Source organism: Megalobrama amblycephala, linkage group LG14 (genome assembly GCF_018812025.1).
Source record: "Megalobrama amblycephala isolate DHTTF-2021 linkage group LG14, ASM1881202v1, whole genome shotgun sequence".
Classification (NCBI taxonomy): domain Eukaryota; kingdom Metazoa; phylum Chordata; class Actinopteri; order Cypriniformes; family Xenocyprididae; genus Megalobrama; species Megalobrama amblycephala.
In genome coordinates, this window is record NC_063057.1 from 11,451,841 (window position 1) to 11,476,590 (window position 24,750).

Consider the following 24,750-nt stretch of genomic DNA (forward strand, 5'->3'; position numbering starts at 1 on the left):
GTGACATGGGTATAATTCAAGGGTGAGGGTGTTGACACTTGTGAGGGAGCTTATTATCCAAACTAGGCGAGGTAGATATCGCTCATACATACCGCTTAGACCAAACAGAAATACAGGTACGGATACACGCACACACTCTCCCTAATGATGTTCCCTGAGACTTTACATTTTTTACATGCTGGAAGAAGGAGCATTTTGCAGTTGAAGTTGATTTAAATAGATTTTAATGAAGTTGCAAGCCAAGGTAGCCTCTGTTCATAATCAGGAGATGCCAGAGCAGCCGAGAGAGTTCTAACGAGGGCAAAGGGCGGGAAAAATAGTGTTTCCTTTTTCCTCCTCACAGCCAGAGGCTATTATGATAAATATGAAATTATGACTTACATTTTTTATGCTCTTTTTTAGGGCAATTAAATTCTCTAGCCGTCAGGAAGATGACAAAGATAACATTAGCATTCCTCCTGCGTCACGTTAATCTACATTAATGCTTAGCGGTTGCGACATCTGGGCCGGGCACAGACTCAACCAAACAATGGAGGCCTATGTGGCTTCATTTGCGGGAAGCAAAAACCGAGGAACACTAATTATCATCAATGAATAGTTAGCAGCAACGCAAACAGTCATAAAATCCCAAATTTGTACAGCACCCAAAAGCATCGTTCAGTTTGTCGGGAGACCCCCTCCTTCCCTCGATAGTGACAAGGACCCTCTTCCTTCATATCGGATACTATTTGATCTATTTCCACACCACATTTACTGTCATTAAGAAACCCCCAAGACGCACTCGTTCAGAATATTTATCTCTCAAATACGTTTTTGATTCAGTGCTACTTAAGTGACAGCCCTTTCAAGTTGGTGATCACTGTTACGGTGCATTCTGGGATAATTGGGTTGTTCCCACTATTGCCTTATTCCCCTCATCAGATAAACAGGCATAATTCTGATGAATGGCAGCGGCATGACAATATATTCAAGGTTTGTTTGTTTGCTTGCTTGCTTGTTCAGAAGCGTTTAATGAATCCAGAATGTATTTAAGTCTTTACCAACCCAAGAGTATCATATGATGTACAAAGAATGAACTTCAAACCAGCTTCATCCTATTCTTTTAAACTTAAATATAGCTGACAGACATTTTTTATATTTCTTAAGATGTCATTGTATTAACAACGCCTATTTTTATAAGTTTTTATTGAAAACTGGGAAAGATTGGGTTGCATTGTCCTCAGGTTATATAATCACTCAAAATGTGTCTAAAATCATAAGAAAAAAATATAGCTGCAAGCAGCAAATATCGGGGTTTAAGCGCTTTAAGGCCTTTAAACACATGCGTAAAAGGGTGTTACGTTTTAATTAGCAAGCCTGTAACCATCTCGATCATAGATGGAAAAGACCATTTACAGCAAATACAGGCAATTTACAATAGGAAATATATGATTTTTAAAGCTTTTTAACAGTTATTGAGGTTGAGCCAAAAATCTAGGACTAGTTTGTCAAAGTTTTTTTTTTTTTTTTTAATAATCTTCGATATTTAACAAATGATTCGATGAACAGAGGTGGTCCAAGAGGCAAAGTTGCTCAGAATGAGGAGTTCTACCATGTGGTATAAATGTCGTGGGTGTGTGCGAAAAACCTTTATGCACATGAAAAACGTAAAGGCGCCCCCGGTGGTCGATTTCTTTAGAATTGCTCACAGGCCTCTAGGGCCGGGAGTCAAACAGGCCCAGCAAGTTTAATTTCATTTGGCCTCCGTTAACCTTGTCTGATAGCTGCTCAAACTTCATTGGCCGATGGTGGCCATGTTTTTTTGAGATACGTCAATGTCCTTATAGACAATCATGGTAGCTTGGACAAAGACATTGCACATCAATTTTCAAGTCAAACATACAAACACTGAAATAGTTATAGCTATTTTTATGTTATAGCGCCACCAAATGGCCAGTTGCCACGTCCTTTTTCACACGACCACAGAATGAGCTCTTACATAGGTGTGCTGAGTTTTATGAAAATATCTCATTCCAGAGTTATAGCCATTTTAGTAAAAATTGCTCCACCTACTTTGAACAGGCCCTTAGGGACCGTCAATCGAAATGTTTTAACATTTTTTTTGATAATTATTGACAATCAAACTCTGGAGAATCTTGCAGCACTGGTTTGGTTCCAATCGGGCCAAACACCTAGGACTAATTCGCAAAAGTAGGGAAAAAAAAAAAAAGGGAGTTATGAGTGATTTTGTACTTTTCACCACCATAGCGCCCCAGTCAAGCCAATCAGGGTGAGTCTTGGTGACACTAGGCGGTGTAAGTAGCTACTACCAGCCCTCAAAGTTTCAAGTCACTACGACTACGACGGTTTGGTCTGCCTGATCACTTTTATGTTGATGTTGATTTTTTAACAATTTAACAATTACAATAGGGTTTCAGCACTATGTGCTTGAACCCCTAAAAATACAACAATTTATTTTGAAATAATACATCAGAAATGCAAATTAAATTCTGTTAAATGCATAAAATGTAAAAAATAAATAAATAAATATTTAATCACCCTCATGTCATTGTAAACCTGTATGACATCCTTCTTTTTAATGCAAAAAGAGAAGTTTTGAAAAATGTCCAGGCTGCTCTTTTCCATACAATGAAAGTGGATTGTGGTACAACAGGTTTGGGTATGAGGAAAAGGTCAAAAAGTTGGTATTTACAAAAAAAAAAAAAATTTTGCTATGAAAACGGTAGCTGTCACCATTCACTTTCACTGTATGGAAAAGAACAGCTTGGACAGCCTGCTAAATATCTCCTTTTTCATTCCACAGTCTAAAAGAAGGTCAAATGAGTTTTTAAAGACATGACGATGAGTAAACAATGACAGAATTGTCATATTTGGCTCAACTATTTCTTTAAGAATAAAATCTACAATGGTTTATAAAATGCATATACTATAAAGCGCATATTGTGCATGACAAAAACAATCTACAGCTCACCTTCTGTCCTGGTTCTCTGATTTTCACTGTTACAACTAGTCCAAGATAAAAAAAAAGTGATGATTTCAGCTAAGGAATCAAATAACCTTCAGCAGCCAGCGCAGATATCAACATGCATCTGAAGAAGCTTCCTGATAACGATGTGGTTTTGGAGTATGCGAGCACTTTATTCGTTTTAATCAGTCAGCCACTGCTGTCTGTTCACAGATCTAAATTGAGAGACTGCCATTACGCTTCACCCGGCACTTCAATAACCGATTCTAATGATGATATATGGTAACCAAGCACCGATTTATCCAATACATCGGGCTCTGAAATTCAGCCCTCCATCTTCATTCAGCCACTGTTTGTAGAGAGGCCCGTCAATCAGGCATTGATGGGAGCCTCGGGGACCCACGGTGATTCATTATTCAGACAATTTTATGATTCTCGATCAACAGGGCCTGGATGAAGCCCTCAAAGGCAGTCAGTAGCTCCCCTTCCAGTCGTTTGGTAATTCGAAATATGTACACAACAAAACCATGCGGCAGTATCTCCTACGAGAACTTCGGTCAATTCGAGACTAATGAAATATCCTTCACTATGTTTCTCTTGTTAGGAAACGTCTCTCTGCGCTTGTCAGGCAAATTCTCTGAGATTGATCAGGTTGTTAAATATATCAAACACTGTTCACCTGCACTAAGGGGCGATGATCTCTCTAATGCAGGCTTAAAGGTGTTAATAAAAGACTGGAAGCTTGTTCGCTCGCAGGCTATTGGACATTAGGAGAGGGCTTCTGCTTTTGCTTGTTGCTTTCAGATGTGGTACATCAAAACACAAAACGCTTCACGAGAGCTCTGTGCCATAGATAGCCTCAGATAAAATTAACAAGAACAGGCTTCTTGACACCTGTGAGTTAATTTGTTGTTAGTCTGCCCAGCCCGCATGGGAAGATCAATGCCGACTGCTCTTCAGGCCAGTTTTTCTGATGTATTATTTCATCTTCTGCACTGTGTTTCCAGCAGCTCTGGCTTTTCATTTGCTCAAGCTGTCATAAACGCCCCTCAAGCAGAGTGTCTAATCGTCTGTACGCGGAAGAGTCACAGCTGGGCTTCACATCTTACCATGACCACTTTACCACTGGTGAAATATAAAGATGTTATTAAAGTCATCATGAATTTAAAGTTGACTATTTACTTTCTTAAAATTGACAAAACTGCTATTACTGCATGCAGACTATACATCTATGACTCGGAAAGGTCTTATTTTTAGATGACGTCACACATATCGCTAATTTTCCTGACCTCTGCCCTTGTCAAAAGTACTGGTACTTCGAAGTTAGTATACTATAGTATTTGCATATTTGTGCTCTGCAAACACTCATGGCAAAGTTGTTTTAGTATCATTTAAATCAGAGGTTCTCAACGGGTTTGGCAGTGGGACCCATATTCTTATAACCCAATTTTTTAGAAATTTGAACCTATAGCAAATTTATTTCTCAAAAATGTTTGACACACACATACACACAAGTACCATCCCACTTTACTTAAAGGTGCCCTAGAATCAAAAATTGAATTTACCTCGGCATAGTTGAATAACAAGAGTTCAGTACATGGAAGAGACATACATTGAGTTTCAAACTCTGTTGCTTCCTCCTTCTTATATAAATCTCATTTGTTTAAAAGACCTCCGGAAAACAGGCGAATCTCAACATATCACCGACTGTTATGTAACAGTCGGGATCATTAATATGTACGCCCCCAATATTTGCATATGCCAGCCCATGTTCAAGGCATTAGACAAGGGCAGCCAGTATTAACGTCTGAATCTGTGCACAGCTGAATCATCAGACTAGGTAAGCAAGAACAATAGCGAAAAATGGCAGATGGAGCAATAATAACTGACATGATCCATGATTACATGATATTTTTAGTGATATTTGTAAATTGTCTTTCTAAATGTTTCGTTAGCGTGTTGCTAATGTACTGTTAAATGTGGTTAAAGTTACCATCGTTTATTACTGTATTCACGGAGACAAGAGAGCCGTCGCTATTTTCATTATTAAACACTTGCAGTCTGTATAATTCATAAACACAACTTCATTCTTTATAAATCTCTCCAACAGTGTAGCATTAGCCCGTTAGCCACGGAGCACCATTAAACTCATTCAGAATCAAATGTAAACATCAAAATAAATACTATACTCACATGATCCGATCCATGCATGCAGCATGCATGACAAACATCTTGTAAAGATCCACTTGAGGGTTATATTAGCTGTGTGAACTTTGTAAATGCACTGTATTATAGTCGAGAGCTCGGGGGGGCAGGGAGCGAGAGATTTAAAGGGGCCGCGCAGCCTGAATCGGCGCATAGTTAATGATGCCCCAAAATAGACAAATTAAATTAATTAAAAAAGGGTATTTTCAGCTGAAACTTCACAGACACATTCAAGGGACACCTTAGACTTATATTACATCTTTTGAAAAGATGTTCTACGGCACCTTTAACATACACATAAATTATAAGAATATCACTAGCACAGATGATTAAACAGTATAAGGTTCTAAGGTAAGGCTATTAAACAGTAGTCCCAAACTAGCTTTTCATAATACAATAAAGTTGGTATGAGGCACCAAAGTCATCAGAAATATAGAAAATAACACAAGGTGAAAATAAAGTGGTATTTTTTGGTAAGGTTATAGAAACTACAGTTATATGGTGAAGTGATATACAGTGCACCTCCACATTTGTGCATGCAATAAAACAAAATATTAGATCTAAAAGCAGCCCAACAGACATGCCACTGTCTATGCTGTGAATATTAATCCACGAAAATTGTTCTTAACCTCGTTCTTATTTTAGTGAATTTGAAGTATTCTAAATGGTTAGTCATTTGCATAAAACATGCCCAAATCTTGTCCATATAAATTGTTTCCATGCACACTTTCCTAACAGGCTTACGTCACTCTCGTCAGACATGCCGCTGTTTAAAGACACACTCTCGCTAGATTCTCGAGCAATGCCAAGCGTGCCGTTCTCTCTCACCAGTTCTCACAATAAACAATTCAAATACAGACCCAGATTACAGACCACTCATGAACCAGCTGTACATATGCATATATCTGCGTTATTCAGAGAAACTTTGCAGCTGAACATAATCACTGTATATGATGAAATGTATTTAAGATTAAATGATATAATTTTATTAGATTTTTTTATGAATGGATTATATAATACAATTAATGTAACATACTTTAATATAATTGTAGTCTTGTTAGGATGAAGTTTCATATTCATAACTTCTTAACACAATTATAAGGCCGTACAGAGTAGTTTTTTTTTTTTTTTTTGCATACGAGTGCTTTCCTATATTTTGTTGTAAATTTAGAATGATTTTTAGTACGAGCTTTTTGGTGAATCGTGATTTGTTCTTAAAATCGTTCCTACGCACATTTGACACACATTTTTTGCGTATGCATGCTTACTGAATGAGACCCAATAATTTTGAAAACTGTTCTTAATTATTTCTTGGCTCTTACCGTTTCATTACTTAAAAAAACTTGAAGACTACAAAACATTATTTTAATTTAATTTGTTAATGATCATGATAAATTATACCAATAATCAGTGTTGAGGAAAGTTACTTTTAAAAGTAATGCATTACAATATTGCATTACTCCTTAAAAAAGTAATTAAATGCGTTACTTTTTATGGAAAGTAATGCATTACGTTACATTTGCGTTATTTTTTTCTCTTCTGGACTGGGCTGTTTGTTTGTTTGTTTTATAACAACAAAAAAGTTCTATTTCTGGCTAATGTAAAGGTCCTTTTACACCAAAAGTGAAATGAATAAGCCTCGGGCTGAAGGAAATGCAAATTCATGCCTGTGCAGTAGACGGCGCAGCTCAAACAAACAAGCCTTTCAGCTGTGGTGCCATTCTGGACTGCAGAAGAATAGGATGCAGGAGAAGTAAATGAGAAAATGTATGTTCAAATTTAGTCTAGAATAACCATGTTTACACAGCACACACATCGCCTCTGCACTCCTGATTTCTCTCAACTTGGGAACAGGAGAGTGGTCAGTCAATAAATGGGAAAACAAAGTAACTCGAGTTACTTATTTGAAAAAGTAACTCAGATATGTATATACATAACTGGCGTTAATTGTAATACATTGCCCCCAACACTGTCACTAATGAATTTTTTTTATGTTATTTTGACTTAATTCTGAAGTTTTTTTCATATCGAAAAAACTCAAAATGGCTCAGGTTATGAGTTTGATCCTAAAATACTGACATAAATGCCTTGTACTGCTTTGAATAAAAGCATTTGTTAAGTGTATAAGCACAGAAAGTACATTAAAACTATTGAAATGTTGGTATTGTGACAACCCTATTCCCCTCAAACCCAACCACTTCTCAAGTTCTTAGCGGATAAAATCAGGTCTGGTGAATATCAAGATTCACTCAGAACTGCAAAAGACCAGATTGCAAAATTAAATGGGTTGCGAATGGTGTTTCACGTTGACTTTAAATCTTGTATCGAGCAGCCTGATGTCTATTACTGGTGTTGAAGTCAGGTGGAAAGACTGTGAGAGTCAGTAATGAAGGCATGATAATGGATGCTTTCATTAAAAATGCACGTTTAAAACATCAGCGACTGCATAAGCTTATTTTTATCAACACATAAGGTTTGGAAGACACAAACAGCGGCCATTACGAACAGGCAGCCATCACCAGTGATGGCAACCTTGGCGGGATAACATGAAATACACTGGAGAAAGTGTAGCTGTAAGCCCAAATCCAGCATCCTCATCGATTCGCAATCCAATTAAAGAGAATAACATAAGATAAGGCACACCAGGCAATCTCCAAGTTCTCAAACTTGATTCTCCTGTTAGACCCCAATTAATACTCCCCTACCCTCTCGTCCTTTTTAAACGGTATCAAAGCCAGCCACCCTCAGCCGTCTCTCTCCCCTGAGCGCGAATATTCGCTTAATTATTTAAAGGATACTTACTGGTTTATTAAATGAATGGATTTAATTGAACTGAAGATGCTTTCTCTAATGTCCTGCCTGAGGGTTCCTTTGGCCTTCAAGATCTCCACAAAGTACTGGAGAAAAGAAAGAGACAGGAGGGAGAGAAAATTAAATTTTCAGACGCCACTCGTACATGACTCTTCATCTTACCAAGAGTGTCACCTCTCGTCGCATACCCTTGAGACAAAGCGAGAACAAATCTGTGGAGAGCCAAGCATTTTGCAGCACTGACATCTCAATTACCTCCAACGGCTTAATATGAGCTGCATATCTTAACACAACTTCACTAGGGGCGGGAGACGACGTGAAGGAGAATGTGCGGTTTGTCAAAATAAGTTTCGATGGTCGACCGTTTAATTAGAATATGGCATTAGACAACAATGAGACGGACGTGCCAGTTCACTATGTTAGCTTTTCAAGTTCGAGTGGTAATTATTATGTTATACATAACCTGAATGAGTGAGACACAAGTGTATATTTGTGGTTACACACAATATAATCTACATAATACACATAGAAAAGGCTTTGAGATCTCAGCGATCTTAAAGGTAAAACCAATTAGTCACAAAATAAAAGCCTTGAACAGGTTATAAACCATGAATTTCAAAAGAATAGCCCTGCGATGGTGTCAAGGACCACTCAATAAATAGAAAACCTTGTGCTGTTGAAACGGTGAATAAAGATCTCAAAGATGATTAGAATTTCAGATTTCTATTAATTAGGATATTCAACACATTGCAACAAACGCATTATTCTCTTTCTGCTCTCCAGGATGACCGAATCCAACCCTGACAAGTGTTTCTCCATCAGCGTATTGTTTGATAAAAGATCGACCAATTCAGGCCATGGGTGTGTGTGTAATCATGTTGGGCCTGTAGAGAGACTAACCGTGATGACTAGATCCAGCTGTTCACAGTATCTTTGTTCGCTCTGGACTAGCTCACGGGCTGTGCGGCTCCTCTTCCTCTCCCAGCGGTCCCGCTGCTCCTGAATGCTGCGGCTGCCCATGGGGGTGAAAGGACTCGGAGCAAAACTCATGACCGACCAGTTGAGGGTGCTGACTCCAGATCAGTGTTACTACCTACAAAGCAGAAAATCACTATTAAAAAATGTAATGACAGCAGATGAAATGTATAAATAACTGGCTGTTATAATCATATATATATATATATATATATATATATATATATATATATATATACACACACTTTTTAAGAATTTTAACACTTTTTAAGAAAACTTCAATAAAAGTCTGTTATTTGACTGAAAATCATAGCATGCAAAACATAACTTAGTAATCATCTTCAGTTCTACTTTGAGTATGAAATTAATTATTATTTGCAGTAAAAGACAATGTATTGTAATATATATACATACTCAATGAAAGATGTGAGACTGAAATAATTTGTTAATTTAATATTTTTAAACTGCAGCATTAATATTTTGTAACAAATTACTAATATATATATAATTAAATTAATAACTTGATTAAAAAAGAAATATATATATAAAAGATTGATATTATATATATATATATCTTTTTAATCAAGCTATTTTAATTATATTAATATTATACAAATATCACATACTGTGATATTTGTATTATTAATTAAAAATTCAGATAATTAATATTTAGATAAAAAATAAATTCAAAGTTCTAATATATATTAGTATTTTTAATAAATAATAATTTGCTCAAATAAAATAAGTTAATTAAATTCTATACATCACTTATTGATAAAACAATTAATTAAAATATATATTTTTTTATTTTAAATACATTTTTAAGAAATTATTGCAGCCTTATATATTTTGTTGTGTTCATTAAATCAATGATCAATTATTTATAAAGTACTTTTATATTATTATTAAGCTATTTTCATTATTTATATGATTAGGGCACTGAAAATCCATATTTTGAAAATTGTAAATTACAATCAATATGGCAAAATAACCAAGCAAATGCCATTGGCTGCATAGACCAAGCATCAGGGGTGACCAGTGATTCAGTCCCCTGTGAATTCTTAATGACAAACAAACAACATATGCAGAGGGTAAGCCACCAATTAAGGGAAGCCAAGCCTACACACATCCTCAACAACACTGAACAACACACACTCTTGATCTATGACTTAGTATGTGCTCTCTCTCTCTCAGCTAAGTAAAGTCTCTCCATCATGGCTCCCTCCCCCAGCCGGTGGTGTTGTCCCTCGACTCCGGGGTGTCCTCTCTGCACTGCCTCATTAGTGTCAGCTCTAATGGAGTATCAGGGCCAGAAAGAGGAACGAGACCAACACTTTAACAGCAATTAACCCTTGTTCCCTCCCGAGGGAGGCTGGCGTCAGCCCCTTCTATAACACACTGTAAACAAGGCGGTCCGATCAACACGAAAAGACGGAGAGGGCACATAAGCCGGAGTGCATATGAGGAGCAAAATCACCGAAAAAAAACCCATGCCATCTGCCTTTATGGTGCCGGTCCCCTTGTTTGTACAAAACCTCCATAAAAACACAGCAAACGTGAAATGCATCCCCTGAAGTTACGCGTGCCCCATGCAGCCTCTGCTAAGTGCTGCATCTGAAGCCATGGTCCATTTTTACCAGCAACTTACTGTAAATTGCATCACTCTCGACACTCAAATAAGCAGTCAATTTCGAGAAATATTGCAGCATTTTAGGCCCAGTGAAGCCAATTAAAAGCCAGCTGAGGAGGACTGGGGTCAGGAGTACCTAGTTAAAAAGACTAAATATGGAGCAACCAGCAGGGTTTGTTTGCATAACTCAGCGCTTATATTAAACAAGACTGCTTTCTTTTTGTTCAGGAAAAAGATTCTATGCTTATTACACAGACAAACTTGTTTTCCTAACACGCTTGTATCTAAATATAAAGGTGTTGGGTGGCACCTGCAAATGAAGTAGTGCAACATCATCAGCTCAGGCAAGTCCACAGATCTGCCTCCCAGCAGAGCCACATGGATGAGGGGTGGAGCTGGAGCGCATCCAAACATTCCCACTCAATTCTATTGCTCTGATGGTCATAGATTAGTGAGAGACGTTTAATCCACTCTTTCAGACATTCGGTTCTGGAGAATAGGGTAACTTTTCTAAGTACTGTAAATACAAAATAAATAAATAAATCAAAATACTAACTATAACTAATATACTAAAAACAACTTTTTATTTACTTAAAACAATATGATTTTTCTCTCCTTTAAATACCATTAGATTTCTTTTATTATTAATAATGATTTATTATAATTATTCATGTGCAAATGTCTTCATTAAGATCCTCAGCAAGCAAACGGATGTTATCATGGTGGCTTGCAGCAAGTTTTACTCTGCAAACAGCTACAACTAGCCGATTAAATATTTCAGAGCTGCGAAAAAGTATAAACATTTAGATTCCCTATAGAAATTTTCATGACTTTTGCATGACTTCTTAAGATTGAACTCATTTCCATGATGATTACAGCAGGTCCAGGAAGAAAAATGATATTCCTAGGTTTTTCATCACTGTGGGATCCCTGAATATAGTAATATTATTTGTATTTGGGTTAAAGGGTTAGTTCACCCAAAAATTCTGTCATTTATTACTCACCCTCATGCCGTTCCAATCTTCGGAACACAAATTAAGATATTTTTGTTGAAATCCGATGGCTCAGTGAGGCCTCCACAGCCAGCAATGACATTTCCTCTCTCAAGATCCATAAAGTTACTAAAAACATATTTAAATCGGTTCATGTGAGTACAGTGGTTCAATATTAATATTATAAAGCGACGAGAATATTTTTGGTGCGCTAAAAAAACAAAATAACGACTTATTTAGTGATGGCCGATTTCAAAACACTTCTTCAGGAAGCTTCGGAGCGTTATGATTCTTCTGTGTCGAATCATGATTCAGATCGCGTGTCAAACCGTCAAACTGCTGAAATCACGTGACTCTGGTGCTCCGAACAGCTGATTCGACACGCTGATTCTCTTCATGAAGCAGTGTTTTGAAATCAGCCATCACTAAATAAGTCGTTATTTTGTTTTTTTTTGGTGCACCAAAAATATTCTCGTCGCTTTATAATATTAATATTGAACCACTGTACTCACATGAACTGATTTAAATACGTTTTTAGTACCTTTATGGATCTTGAGAGAGGAAGTGTCATTTCTGGCTACGGAGGCCTCACTGAGTCATCGGATTTCAACAAAAATATCTTAATTTGTGTTCCGAAGATTAACAAAGGTCTTACGGGTGTGGAACGGCATGAGGGTGAGTAATAAATGTCAGAATTTTCATTTTTGGGTGAACTAACCCTTTAAGTTTGACACCAACAAAAAGGCACTGTTGTTGAAAAATATAATAAAACAAGTCCAAGTCAGCGCCGATGGCCTCATGGGCAGCGCGGCAACATGTAGCGCCAATGCGCTTCGGGCGACCCGAGTTCGAGTCCCGGCTTGTGGTCCTTTCCTGGTCCCGTCCCCCTCTCTCTCTCCCACTTCGCTTCCTGTCTAATCACTGTCCTATCATAATAAAGGCAAAAACGCCAAAAAAAATAAATAAATCTAAAACAAGTCCAAATAGACCTTATTAACTAGCTGGTTTTATTTTTATTGTATTTTCTTTGCATTTTTGCCATAAGAACATACTTCTACAGTCTACATTTATTTATATTTTATATATGGGGTCTCCGAGATTACAATGTAACATATATGAATGTAATATGTCTCATTGAGAAATTTTGTTTATAATCAGCTCGCAAACAATTAGCTAATAAAATTACCAACTGTCAAACCAACTGGGTAACACTTTACAATAAGGTTTCATTTGTTAACATTAGTTAGATACATTAGTTAACATGATGAAAAATAGCCTACTTCTAAAGAATTTATTTATCTTAGTTAATGTTAATTTAAACATGTACTAATACATTATTAAAATTAAATGCTGTCTCTGTTAATATTAGTTAATTGACCTGAGCTAACATGAACTAACAATGAACAGTTGTACTTTTGTTTACTAGCATTAACTAAGATTAATGAATACTGTAACATGTACTGCTCATTGTTAATGTTTTAATGCATTAACTAATGGAACCATATTTTTAAAGTGTTGCATAATTAAGTATATAAAAACAAACATACTTTAAACATAGTTAGATTTAAGGGTTTCAGAGTCCCTAAACAGAACCTTAAGGTTAAATAGATAAGTAGGTTAACTCGCTTCTAGTTGATTAACAATGAAATTTCTAGTAAAACTCATGTCATGTAGTGAGTCTAGCGTTTCTTTAACATGTTTCTTAAAACAAAACTCTCAAATCACAGAGGACCAAACAGGTTTTGGACTTTATTTCAAAACAGATTTTCCTATTATACACAAACCTACAAGGTCACCACTTTGAACGCATTATTTACAAAGCCAGTCTGCTTTCCTTTAGTCAGCGCTCGAGACTAAACGCAGGGGTCTAGACACAATATTGCATATCAAGTATGACAAACATGAAGTACTTAAAAAAATAAACACTTGTTAGCGTAGCAGAACTGAAGAAATGCACTTCTGTTTCATGTGTCTTTGAAGTTGAAACTATACTGTTTAATATATATGACTTCATGATAACGTCACCATTTAAATGAAACCTGTAACGTTTATAAAACGATATAGATAATATAAACATAAAAAAGTCCATACCTGATGTTGTTTTTCCTTTTCAAATTGAATACAGGCGCTCTTTCTTACGCTCTCAGAAGTTCCGGGTTTTTCTGCGCTCTGATTGGTGCTTCCAAACATCGAAACCGAGCCGTCCCCCGTGACGTCAACAATACATTTAGTACATACAGCGCTAGGGGTCATTTCACTGTGGTCTATGTGTCATAAGAATAAGTGTACAAAAAAAAAAAACATTTATTATTGACAAACCTAACAAAAATAATATAGGCTATATTAATTATTAATTATATATTAAAAAGATTGTTTCTGTATTTGCAAGTGAATATAGGCTAGCCTATATAGCCTATTATTTCTCTGATATGATGCTATATGGCCTACAGGTAACCCTGTGCCAGCATCAAAACAATTTGTGTTTGTCATTTTTTGTCTGTCAGTTTGCATCAATTTACTTTCTTAAAATCACCTTTTCAAAAGGAAAAAGGCACCTAATTTTATAGAATGACACTTAAAAATCATCTTATCATTATTGATTGGCCACAGACATGTTTAAAACACTTGCGAGTGGATAGATTATTGATGACAAGTTTGTTATGTTTGTTTATGATCATTAACAACAAGGAGCAGCGTGCTTATGTAATTATGATGCTATAAACAGACTCTGCCAAACCTCAAACTTATGCGCCTTCAGAAATGTCTGAGGCATGTTAGGTGAATCCAACTGCTTCAAAGTTGAAAAAATACTAAATTTATCTTCTAAATAAGACGAAACATTAATTTTACATTTAACTTTTGCATCCTAGGAGTTAAGAAAGGGAGTTTTGTCTATACTCCTGATGATTCATCTTAGGAAATGAAGGGAGGAGAAAACACATCTCAGCAAATTTCTGCTAATTATACAAGAGTGTTGGCAAGATGAAAGTGATGCCCCGTGATCAGGCTTGGCACAGTAATAGCCCCTAACTCCTCACAGACAGTCCCTCTAATATAAGGAAATCCATTAGGACCCGCAAGTTGTAAAGTGCAAGCATCAACTTCTCAAACTACTGTATGTGCTTCTCCTTCCTCTTCCCACAAACAAAAAGCTTGCAGCCCGACATCAGCGAGAACACTGACATCTAGTGTTGCCTGCACATGTGTGGCTATCTGAAGGTATCCAGCCTCTGACCAACATGACAGATTGTGCAGCAACCTGGTGTAAAATATATGACCAACAGGCTTGATTTTATGCATTAAGAACAAATAAGGCATTGAGATGGTGGGTAATGCATAATTTGGGTATTAAAATTAGACGATTTAGAGTTGTTGTGTAATAGAAAAGGCACAAAAAGGATGTAGTGTTACATCCAAACCATCATAGCCACTTTTGACCCTTTCCCATAATTCTATATGTCTGTCCTGTATATATTTTATTAAATGACAAGATTCCCACACTGTAAAAAAGAATTGTTGGTTTAACCTATAAAAGTTACCTTAAAATTTTGAGTTCACTGAAATAAAAATTTTGAGTTAATACAATGAAGGCGATTGGTTTAATCAACAGAAACTCAAAATATTATGTTATCTGAACCACATTAAGTATTGAAGTTGATCTGACAAAAGAAAAAAAAAATTGTGATGATAAATCATGAAAATATTTTTTTACAATGCAGCAATGTTTGGTTCACGGAACATTAGTTTTTGCTTATAAAAATAATTCCTAAAAAGAACGTTTCATGAATGTTATAATTTTGTTTCCAAATAACTAACAAAAAGGAAACCAAAACTCAGAACACAATTTTTTGATTAAATACAAACATCAGGAATGATATATTATTGTTTTAAAGTAAATAGATTCATTTTGCATGCTTCAGAGGGTTAAAAGGAAAATGAATAATCTGTCATGATTTAACTTAAAACTTACTTACTCGCCCTCAAGCCATCCTAGGTGTGTAGGTGTGTATCTTCTTTCAGACGAACACAATCTGAGATATATTTAAAAATATTCTGACTCTACCAGTCTTTATAACGGTAGTGAATGGGGGGCCTGTTTTGAAGCCCAGAATAAACGCATCCATCGATCATAAATATAATCCATACGGCTCCAGGGGGTTAATAAAGGCCTTCTGAAGCGAAGCAATGGGTTGGATTATTTTTATGATTGATGGATGTATATTTGTCGGCTTCAAAATACGTTGTTCACAACCATTATAATGCTTGGAAGAGCCAGGATATTTTTAAATATATCTCCGATTGTGCTCATCTGAAAGAAGATATTCATATACACCTAGGATGGCTTAAGGGTGAGTAAATCATTGGATAATTTTCATTTTTGGGTAAACTAACCCTTTAAGGCCCGTTTACATCAAGGACGATAACGATAACAATAAAGACAGTTCAAAAATCGTTGTAAATATAAAAGAATAGCTGAGTCCAAACCACAGTTATAACAATAATGGCACAGAAAAACAATATTGTTGGAATTACTTTCAGAAAGTTATTTTTTCCAGCTGATGAGCTATAAAAACATTAACAGCCAATCAAAATCCATTCTACTTTAAGAGCGTAAGCATTTAAAGTGTCAGATGACATAATAAACAGAACATAATCATACACTGGTGTGAATGTAATTTTAGTTATCTTTGTAGTTATCATTCTTGGTGTGAATAGGCCTTTACTCACCTTAATGTTGTTCCAAACCAGTTTGATTCACTTTCTTTTGTCTATACAGTGAAAGTCAATGACTTTCATTGTAATGACAAACACTGAGGCTTTATTATTATTATTATTATTATTTATCATCTTTTGTGTTTCACAGAAGAAAGAAAGTCATGTAGGTTTGGAACAACATTTTTGGGTGAACTATTGCATTAAAGCCATGTAGGACACAGTGTACAGTACATATATATGAGCCTATACAACTCAACATATGCTCAACAACGCTTACAAGTGTGCAGTGTTCACTATAACATAAGGGCTGTTTCTCGAGTGCCAGATGAGACCGTGCCCTTGAGTTATATTTTCCCTGTGAACTGAACAAACCTGAGACATCAATGTCAGGAGCAATAACTCTTCAGTTACAGCTAAAAACTATTAACTGAAACACATTAATCTGGCGTATATTTTCACATAGTTTTGTATCAGATCATCTAGGTGTATTATACGTATGTATAAGATATTAAATCTAATAACAAGACTGAAAAGGGTGAAGCATTGTGAATCGCCAAACTGATAAAATACATCTTTAATGAGAGATTCATTAAAATGTAAAATGTAGAACAATATTGGCGGCTCTGCTCTTTATTGTTTTCAATTTTATTGTGTTTCCAGAACATTTGGTATTATAATAATTGGCCCCAAAACAGACCTGTGCAAATTAGGCCCATTTTGCCTCCAGGCTATTGAGGCATGAACAGTCAGAGACACCACAGACAAAGGGTCCTTTTTCACCTGAGGAGAAAGGAGGGGAAAAAAAAGCGGTAGGAGCGTCAATAATCTACACAAGTAAAGCAAGTCTCCCAAGGTTTTTCAGCCCTGTGGTGCATTATTCATACTCACCGTAGCCAGAGGACTCTTAATTGACCCTTGCTCCTCGCAAAACTTCATGAGATGAAAGAATGCGATGTTTTGTAATTCAACTTTTTTTTTGAGTCCCCCTCACTCCAACTCAATAGTATTGGATTTCTGTTCATGAATTATTCAGAAGCAAAAGAGAGAGGTAACCCTAAGCTTAGAGATGTCATAAGAAACTATGCTGCAACTGCAGAACATATCGAATCACTTAGACAAAAACAAACACGGACCCATCACAACAAATAGTGTTCGGGGCCTCGTGATGCCGAAGCCTTTTGAGGTATTTACAGGTCAATATCCTTATTTAACAGTTGTGATAAGAGCAAGGAAAGGGACTTTTCATTTGTAACAAATGAAGCCGGCTGTGCAGCCAGACATTAAGTGGCTTCATGAACACCCTGTTTGCTGCTGAAGTACATGATTGTTCTCGTTAGTCTTAATTACAGAGATTTGTGATACACTGAAGGCATTAGAGGGCAGAAACTATTTCAAACGTCTCTCAGGCTGTTTCACTAGTGATATTACAGACCCCATGAAATCAGTTTTGGACTCGTTTTTGATCCAGATCTATTGAAGGTGCTCTAAGCGATGTCACGCGTTTTTAGGCCAAAACATTTTTTGTCACATACAACAAACATCTCCTCACTATCCGCTAGCTGCCTGTCCCCTGAACACACTGTAAAAAAACGCGGTCGCTGTAGTCGCCACAAGCTCCGAAAACGGCAACAAAAACTAACTGGTGCAGCCTGGACCACGAAACATAATAAACATGCTCCAGCCATTAACCGACAAGAATGATTTTAAATGCGCGTTCATGACTGTTTCAGGAAGCACGGAGGGGAGGGGGGGGAAGAGGAGGAGGAGGGAGGGTCTAGCTAGCCTCTGTTTTGTTTGACAACACTTCGAACGTCAACAGGAAGTTACTCGCTTAGAGCACCTTTAACTAAATCAGCTAAATGCAATATTAGTCTTTGTTTTAGTCATTGTTTTTGTCCAAGTCAATTTAATATTTTATTTGGCAAGAATGTGCAAAAATAAACAGAATTTTCAAACATATTAAATATTAATTTAAACATCAGAATTTAATTAAAAAACAACAACCCAGTGTTGTTAACATTAAATAAAACTATTTAAAAAAGGATTTCTGTTATGTGAAATAAAGCTGGAATAAAATAAAAGATGAAAAACTGAACCTTAAAAAAAAAAAACTTGATTCCTTGGCAAATAGAAACCAAAATAAAGATAAACACACACACACACACACATATATATATATATATATATATATATATATATATATATATATATATATATATATATATATATATATATATATATATATAAACTAATAAAAATGACAAAAGCTCTTAAAATTTCTAAAATTACTATACTAAATTACTAATTACTATAATAGTATATAAATACGACTAAAATAGCTTTTTTTGCTTTGCTATGGCTAATAACGTGTATAATATTTTTGGTCTAGTCATATTTTGGTCAGTATTTTACAAAAAAATGTAATAACTTTTTAGTCAGTAATTTTATTGATGAGATTAACATTGTTTTTATGCTTACAAAGTCCTAAAAGTTGACAAAATTAACTTTTTATTTAAAATTTACAGACTCAAACAGAAAAAAAAAACAGACCAAAATATGGATGACTCATTTTGCATTACAAATTATCGTTCAATCAAATGCACTCTAGAATGAGAGTGCCACGCCCCAATACCTAATTTTTTGGAATGAGCCCTTTGGAATGAGCCCTCTGGTGTCCCTAGAATGTGTCTGTGAAGTTTCAGCTCAAAATACCCCACAGATCATTTATAATAGCTTGTCAAATTTGCCCCTATTTGGGCGTGAGCAAAAACACGCTGTTTTTGTATGTGTCCCTTTAAATGCAAATGAGCTCCCGGCCGCTTTAACAGCTCGTGCTTCGGTTGCTCAACAACAACAAAGCTGGAGAATCTCACGCAGCCAAAATGACAATTGACAGTAACGGTGTTCAGCCTTACATCGTTCAAACTGGAGTCGGACACTGATGGAGAGACTCAAGAAGAAGTTTTTAGAATGCAACTGGATGTTTCTGAATGGTTAGTGGATAAATTTATGTAGTTGCTGTAGAGTTGATTCAACTCGTCAATTATGTGCCGTCATGTTAATCTTTTGTGCAAATCCAGCTTTGAATTGACTCTTATTTGTGAAGCAGTCCGGCATAAAATGGTGGCATCAACACTCTACTACAGCAACTCTTCCTCTTCCGCATGTTCCCAGGGGTGGAGTTTATGTAAATTTTGGGGTTTGTGATGTCACCAACCCAGGAAGAAGCTCATTGTAGTTTGTTATAGTCCTTAAAAAGTGATTTCTGCAAAAGAAAATATCTCCCTTTGAATTGAACTTTGATTGTTGTAACTTTGCAGATGTTGTTTATGCTCAAACAGCAAAATTACACACTAACTAAAGTTAAAAAAGTGAAATCATAATCAAGGACCCCTTTAATAAGTCCCACTCAAAAAAGGAAATATGTAAATAAGCCATGTCACTTCAAAATCATCTGAATCAACTCTATACCTTCCCTGGTTTTATTTCACCTTAAAACCATACCTTAAAAATGTGCATATACACACTGGCTTAGAAAGTAAATGATAGATTAAGAGCTGAAAAGAAAATGAAGTCATGGACAAAGCCGAAAACACATCAACAGAGAAATGAAGGGGGTGAACGAGGCAAACAAATTGAAAGAGTGCAGAGGATTTTCAAAAGCAATTTGTTGTAACTGCCTATTGGTTGCCTTGATTAAAGTTCTCAATCGGCCCCCGCAACCCGACTCTTCATACTTGTCGCTGTTTCGGCATGTTTGAAAATGGTGAGCTCATTAAAGTAAAATGACTGTTTGGCCCTGGAAAAAAAATAATCACATGGAAACAAATAGACACAAAAAAAGTGGAGTGACTCTCCAGTCGAGGAGGACCATTGAAAAAAAAAGTGTAGTGCTTGCAAAACCCAGTGGTTTTCATGGATAATGATAAACTGTCATGCCTGCAATTACCGCAAGCACAGGATGCCAGGGTTTTATGCGTGTCAATGAGGTTTGCTCCTAATTGACGATGGGGGACACTAACTCTCTTGAAAGCTGTCATTCAACCATCAAGCATTACGTCGAGAGGCTCACCTATTGAATTTTCGCGTGCGTTTTGTACACGTGCGCGAGGGAACGGCTCGGTGTTGTGTTTGTCATTTGTGAACGTCCATCACCGATACATTTGTTCTCAGGCGTCCACTTTTGGGAATGGAAATTAGAGCGTAAAAGTTTGTGCACGGAGGGCTGGCTGTCACGCTTTCACTGGAGACGCATCTAAAGTTAAACTCGTGTGACACTGAATGTCCACGCCGCGTTTTACCTGTGGGACAGAGAGAATGTTTAGAGTTATGCTTGGGTTGTCACTGCATGTGTTTAACCAGTACCCAGACCTCTGGGATCCCATTTGAGTCAAAGCTGCTCCAGCAGTGCAAGTCATAGTGAACAAACAAGAGGCATCACATTCTTTTCATTGCAACCTTATTTTTAGCTGCCTTTTATCTCGTTATAATTGGTTTATTCTCTAGAGATGTTTTGTCTTTTATTTCAAAGTGATTAACTGCAAAGAGGGTCTGGTGAGCTCATGTTGCCTGTTTCATTTGAACATATTATTAGAACTCTTCTGTTCCTAATATGTCTGTTTTAATTATTAGGATTCATCCAACTTCAAGTGTGACTTGACAATGCAAATACACTCTTGGAAATGTCAAAAACAACCTATTAGCTACTTCTCAAGACAAACTTCTGAAAAACAGTCTCAAATGTCACACTATTCTCTTTAACTCATATTTAAATGGAGATAACTGGACAACAATTTTAATTAACTCCCCCCCTTTAATGTACATAAGTGAAAGTGTAAGTAGTCCTGGTAACAACTCCTTTTCATGGACTATTTACAATCACACTTTTGACATTTAATTAACGGTTCTGCACAACACACACATACACACGTATATATATATATATATATATATATATATATATATATTATATATATAGGTCATTGACAAATAAGGTTTTTAAAAGTGTAAAACATAATGGAAATATAATTAATTTTGAAGTTTTATTAAGTGTTGATTACAATGAGATTATGTGGTTTTTATAATCAATTAACGCTGCTTTTGTCATTTTTTACAAGATGGACAAAATTTGTCACCAAAAAAGTCATTCGGTTTAACCAAAATTTTTGTTTTATCAAATGGTTTTGGTTATACCGAATGGCGATATTTTCAAACAATGCTAACAGGCTGATATTTAGCTAGCAAAAGGACAATCAAACATTTTATATTTAGTACAAGTTTTTAAAATATTAAAACATTTTCCATGTTTTATTGCGGTTGTACCAAATGACCTGGTGTTTTCGGATGTTGCGTATTCATGACCATGTGATCCTTTGCAGGTGTCTGAATGATGTCACATCCTGTCACATGATATTGACTGCATGACTTGATCCAAAATGGTCTCTTTATATTGGTTACTCCAAATGACATCAATGAAATTGGACATTCTTTCTCATAACAAAGCAATAACTTCTACACATAATTTTAATACTATTTTGCACTATGTTGATATATGATGTTATAAAATCATGCCAGAAAAAAAAAAAAATTTATTAAAGATATTTTAATCACAAATGAAATGGCTGTATTGGCCTTTGGACGGTTAAACCGAATGACCTTTTGACACTTCAGAATCTTTAAAATACCTTTATATGTAGCAAAATATAATTAAAACCTCTTGGATTCAGTAACAGAGATCTAGTTGTACTACCTTACATACTTTGGATGTCATATCTTTAAAAAAAAAAAAAAAAATTATATATATATAAAATTATTTATTTTATTTATTTTGATGAATTATAGTAAGCCACACTATGAATCTCCTTGAAATTTAATTTCTGTTACTTATTTTTACATAAAAAAATACATGATTTTCTTACGAACACACTTAAATTGTTTACGTTTTATGTAGGATATGTACTTTTTGCATATTTAATTTGTGTGCATGCGCCTGTATCACCTAAACTCCCCCAAAACCTGAATGAAGCAGCATGTTTTGCTCTTGAATAACAAAGTTAGTTCTGACTTCAAATACGTATCACGTTTAATGCTGCTCGACTCTGCCATCTTAATTCGTGGTGAGTTTTGCCTGTAGCAGCACAGCTGTTTACCAGAATCCAGCAGCTCAGGATGTTTTTGTTGATTGGCAGTAGCACTCAGTAGGCGAACCGCGATGAGCGCGTGATGTGTGAGGTCAGCTCAGTTATCGCCAGTGCTCTTGTTTGCTGCATTATCCACTTGCTTAACTTCCTCGATGCAAGGCCAGAAACAAGGTGCCTCCTTCATCTAATGATTCACCTTCCAGAATCCCCCACAGCGAATTCCCCCAACGGGTGCCGTGCTTTTAAACTCAGCAGAAAGCCTATTTACCCACAAATTAAAGCACAGCATCAGTGTGGCACCAGATCCGGCGCATTCGGAAAAACAGGGCAATTACTTGGAAAGAGCGCACCTTGGGAATAGCGCTCATCGCAGGAGAGTGGGTGCGAGTCTCAAACTCCGGGCTCACACTGAATATGCAGAAAAAACTTTCACCATGAAGTAAAAAAGGAGGCATATCCAAAAAAGAGCGAAGTAGGAAAGCAGCAAAGAGTTTTTTGGGAGGGGGAAAAACTTGCTCGTTCATTACATCATGGGTGTGGAGAGTATCTTCTCGGCGCTATGCTTCTGAGGATGGCCTGGTTCCAGTGGGGATTCCTTTGTTGTCTTTGTTTTGGGTGTGGATTGACAGGCTCTTGGGAAAGGATGGAAAAGGGAATACTGCGGGAGAGGATAGGGAAATATCAGCTTCATGAGTTTCATGATTCTTCGCGCCCACTTTCAACCTACCATCCGTGTTAGATGCAAAGTAAGGAAGAAATGCACAAAACTTGACTCCTTCTTGTGGTCCCTTTGGGAGAACCGGCCTTGGGGAACTCCAAACTCCAAAATCGAGGCGCTGGCAGGGATACCAGTCACTAAGGGAATGGCAGGATATGTATGGTGGATTGCAGAAAGTTTTTGATCACTCACAGTGGAAGTCATCAGCAGGGTTCTCCGTATGCTATTTACCACAAATCAGTCTTACGTCTATCATGGTTTGTGCTTCTCGGTCACGGGGGGATGTTTTACCTCTTGTTACTAATGCTGAAGTGTAAGTGAAACTCACTAGCAATAACTTTCGGTAACCATCTTGAGCCTTCACATCATTAAAAAGCTACTGAGGCAATCCAAGTAATTCAAAGCTTTTCAGAAAAAAATAAAAAAACTGTATTTCTTAGATCAAACAAATATTTACCAGAGAGTTCTCAAATAACATTTAAATGCTTGTGCGGAGGCTCAAAGGATTGATAACTTGAGTTAATTTTCCATCTGCTTGTATATAAATTACCGCAATGTGCCATATTTCCGAACTAAAAAAATATATATGTGACCCTAGACGACAAAACCAATCATAAGTTGCACTGGTATATTTGTAACAATAGCCAACAATACATTGTATGGGTCAAAATTATCGATTTTTCTTTTATGCCAAAAGTCATTAAGATATTAAGTAAAGGTCATGTTCCATGAATATATTTTGTAAATTTCCTACCGTAAATATATCAAAAATTTATTTTTGTAAGTAATACGCATTGCTAAGGACTTCATTTGGACAACTTTAAAGGGGATTTCTCAATATTTTGATTTTTTTTTTTTTTGCAGATTCCAGATTTAAAAAAAGTTGTATCTCATACAAGTATTGTCCGATCCTAACAACCCATGCATCAATGGAAAGCTTATTTATTCAGCTTTCAGATGATATATAAAGGTCAAAAATGTCTCAATGTCAAAATTTACCCATATGACTGGTTTTGTGGCACTGGGTTACATATTTAAATAGTCAAGAGGAAAATAAATAAATATTCATCAAGAAAACAAAATGCAGGTCAAAACTTTAATTTATCCATAGAAATTGATCGTCCAAAGGGGGTGTTACAAACCAGAATAGAGTTAGATTTAATATTAACATTTAAAATTAATTATGAAGACACAAATTTCTATTTGGAATAACTTGCATCAATGAATCTTTCACATTAAGAGCAAGAACAGGCATTTAAAAAGTAAATGGGGCAGGGTTATTATCATTAACTTAAACTATAGAAAAACAAATCATTATTTAAATTAAAATAAAATAAAATACATTATTTCAGCTAGTTACCAAGGCAACATTTCTCATGTTTATAACATTTAAGTTCCAAAATAACTCAAAATAATTAAGTACTAAAATAACTAAAACTAAATAAACAAAACAATATACGTTTAAATGTCAAAAACTAATAAAAAAAGGCAAAACAAAATGATTAAACTAATTCAAATGAATAATGTATAGTATAAAAATAAAATCTAATTTGAAATGTTTTGTCATATTGACTTTACATAAGGGTTGACAATACATA

At 35.9% G+C, this 24,750-nt stretch overlaps 1 protein-coding gene across 2 annotated transcripts in view; it reads right to left on the reverse strand.

Moving 5' to 3' along the window:
- The window catches only part of arhgef39 (Rho guanine nucleotide exchange factor (GEF) 39), a 49,571-nt gene extending 35,755 nt beyond the window's left edge, over window positions 1-13,816 (reverse strand). Inside the window, exons 1-4 of one of the 2 annotated variants that reach the window (XM_048154848.1) lie at window positions 13,670-13,750; window positions 10,897-11,103; window positions 8,882-9,074; window positions 7,973-8,067 (exon numbers count right to left, since the gene is read on the reverse strand). In XM_048154848.1, the coding sequence (XP_048010805.1) occupies window positions 7,973-8,067; window positions 8,882-9,031 (245 nt within the window). In that variant the 5' untranslated portion in view covers window positions 9,032-9,074; window positions 10,897-11,103; window positions 13,670-13,750. Of the gene's footprint in view, window positions 1-7,972; window positions 8,068-8,881; window positions 9,075-10,896; window positions 11,104-13,669 lie in introns of both variants that reach the window. The other variant, XM_048154847.1, reaches the window with a different exon arrangement.
- Between the last annotated feature and the right edge of the window lie 10,934 nt (window positions 13,817-24,750).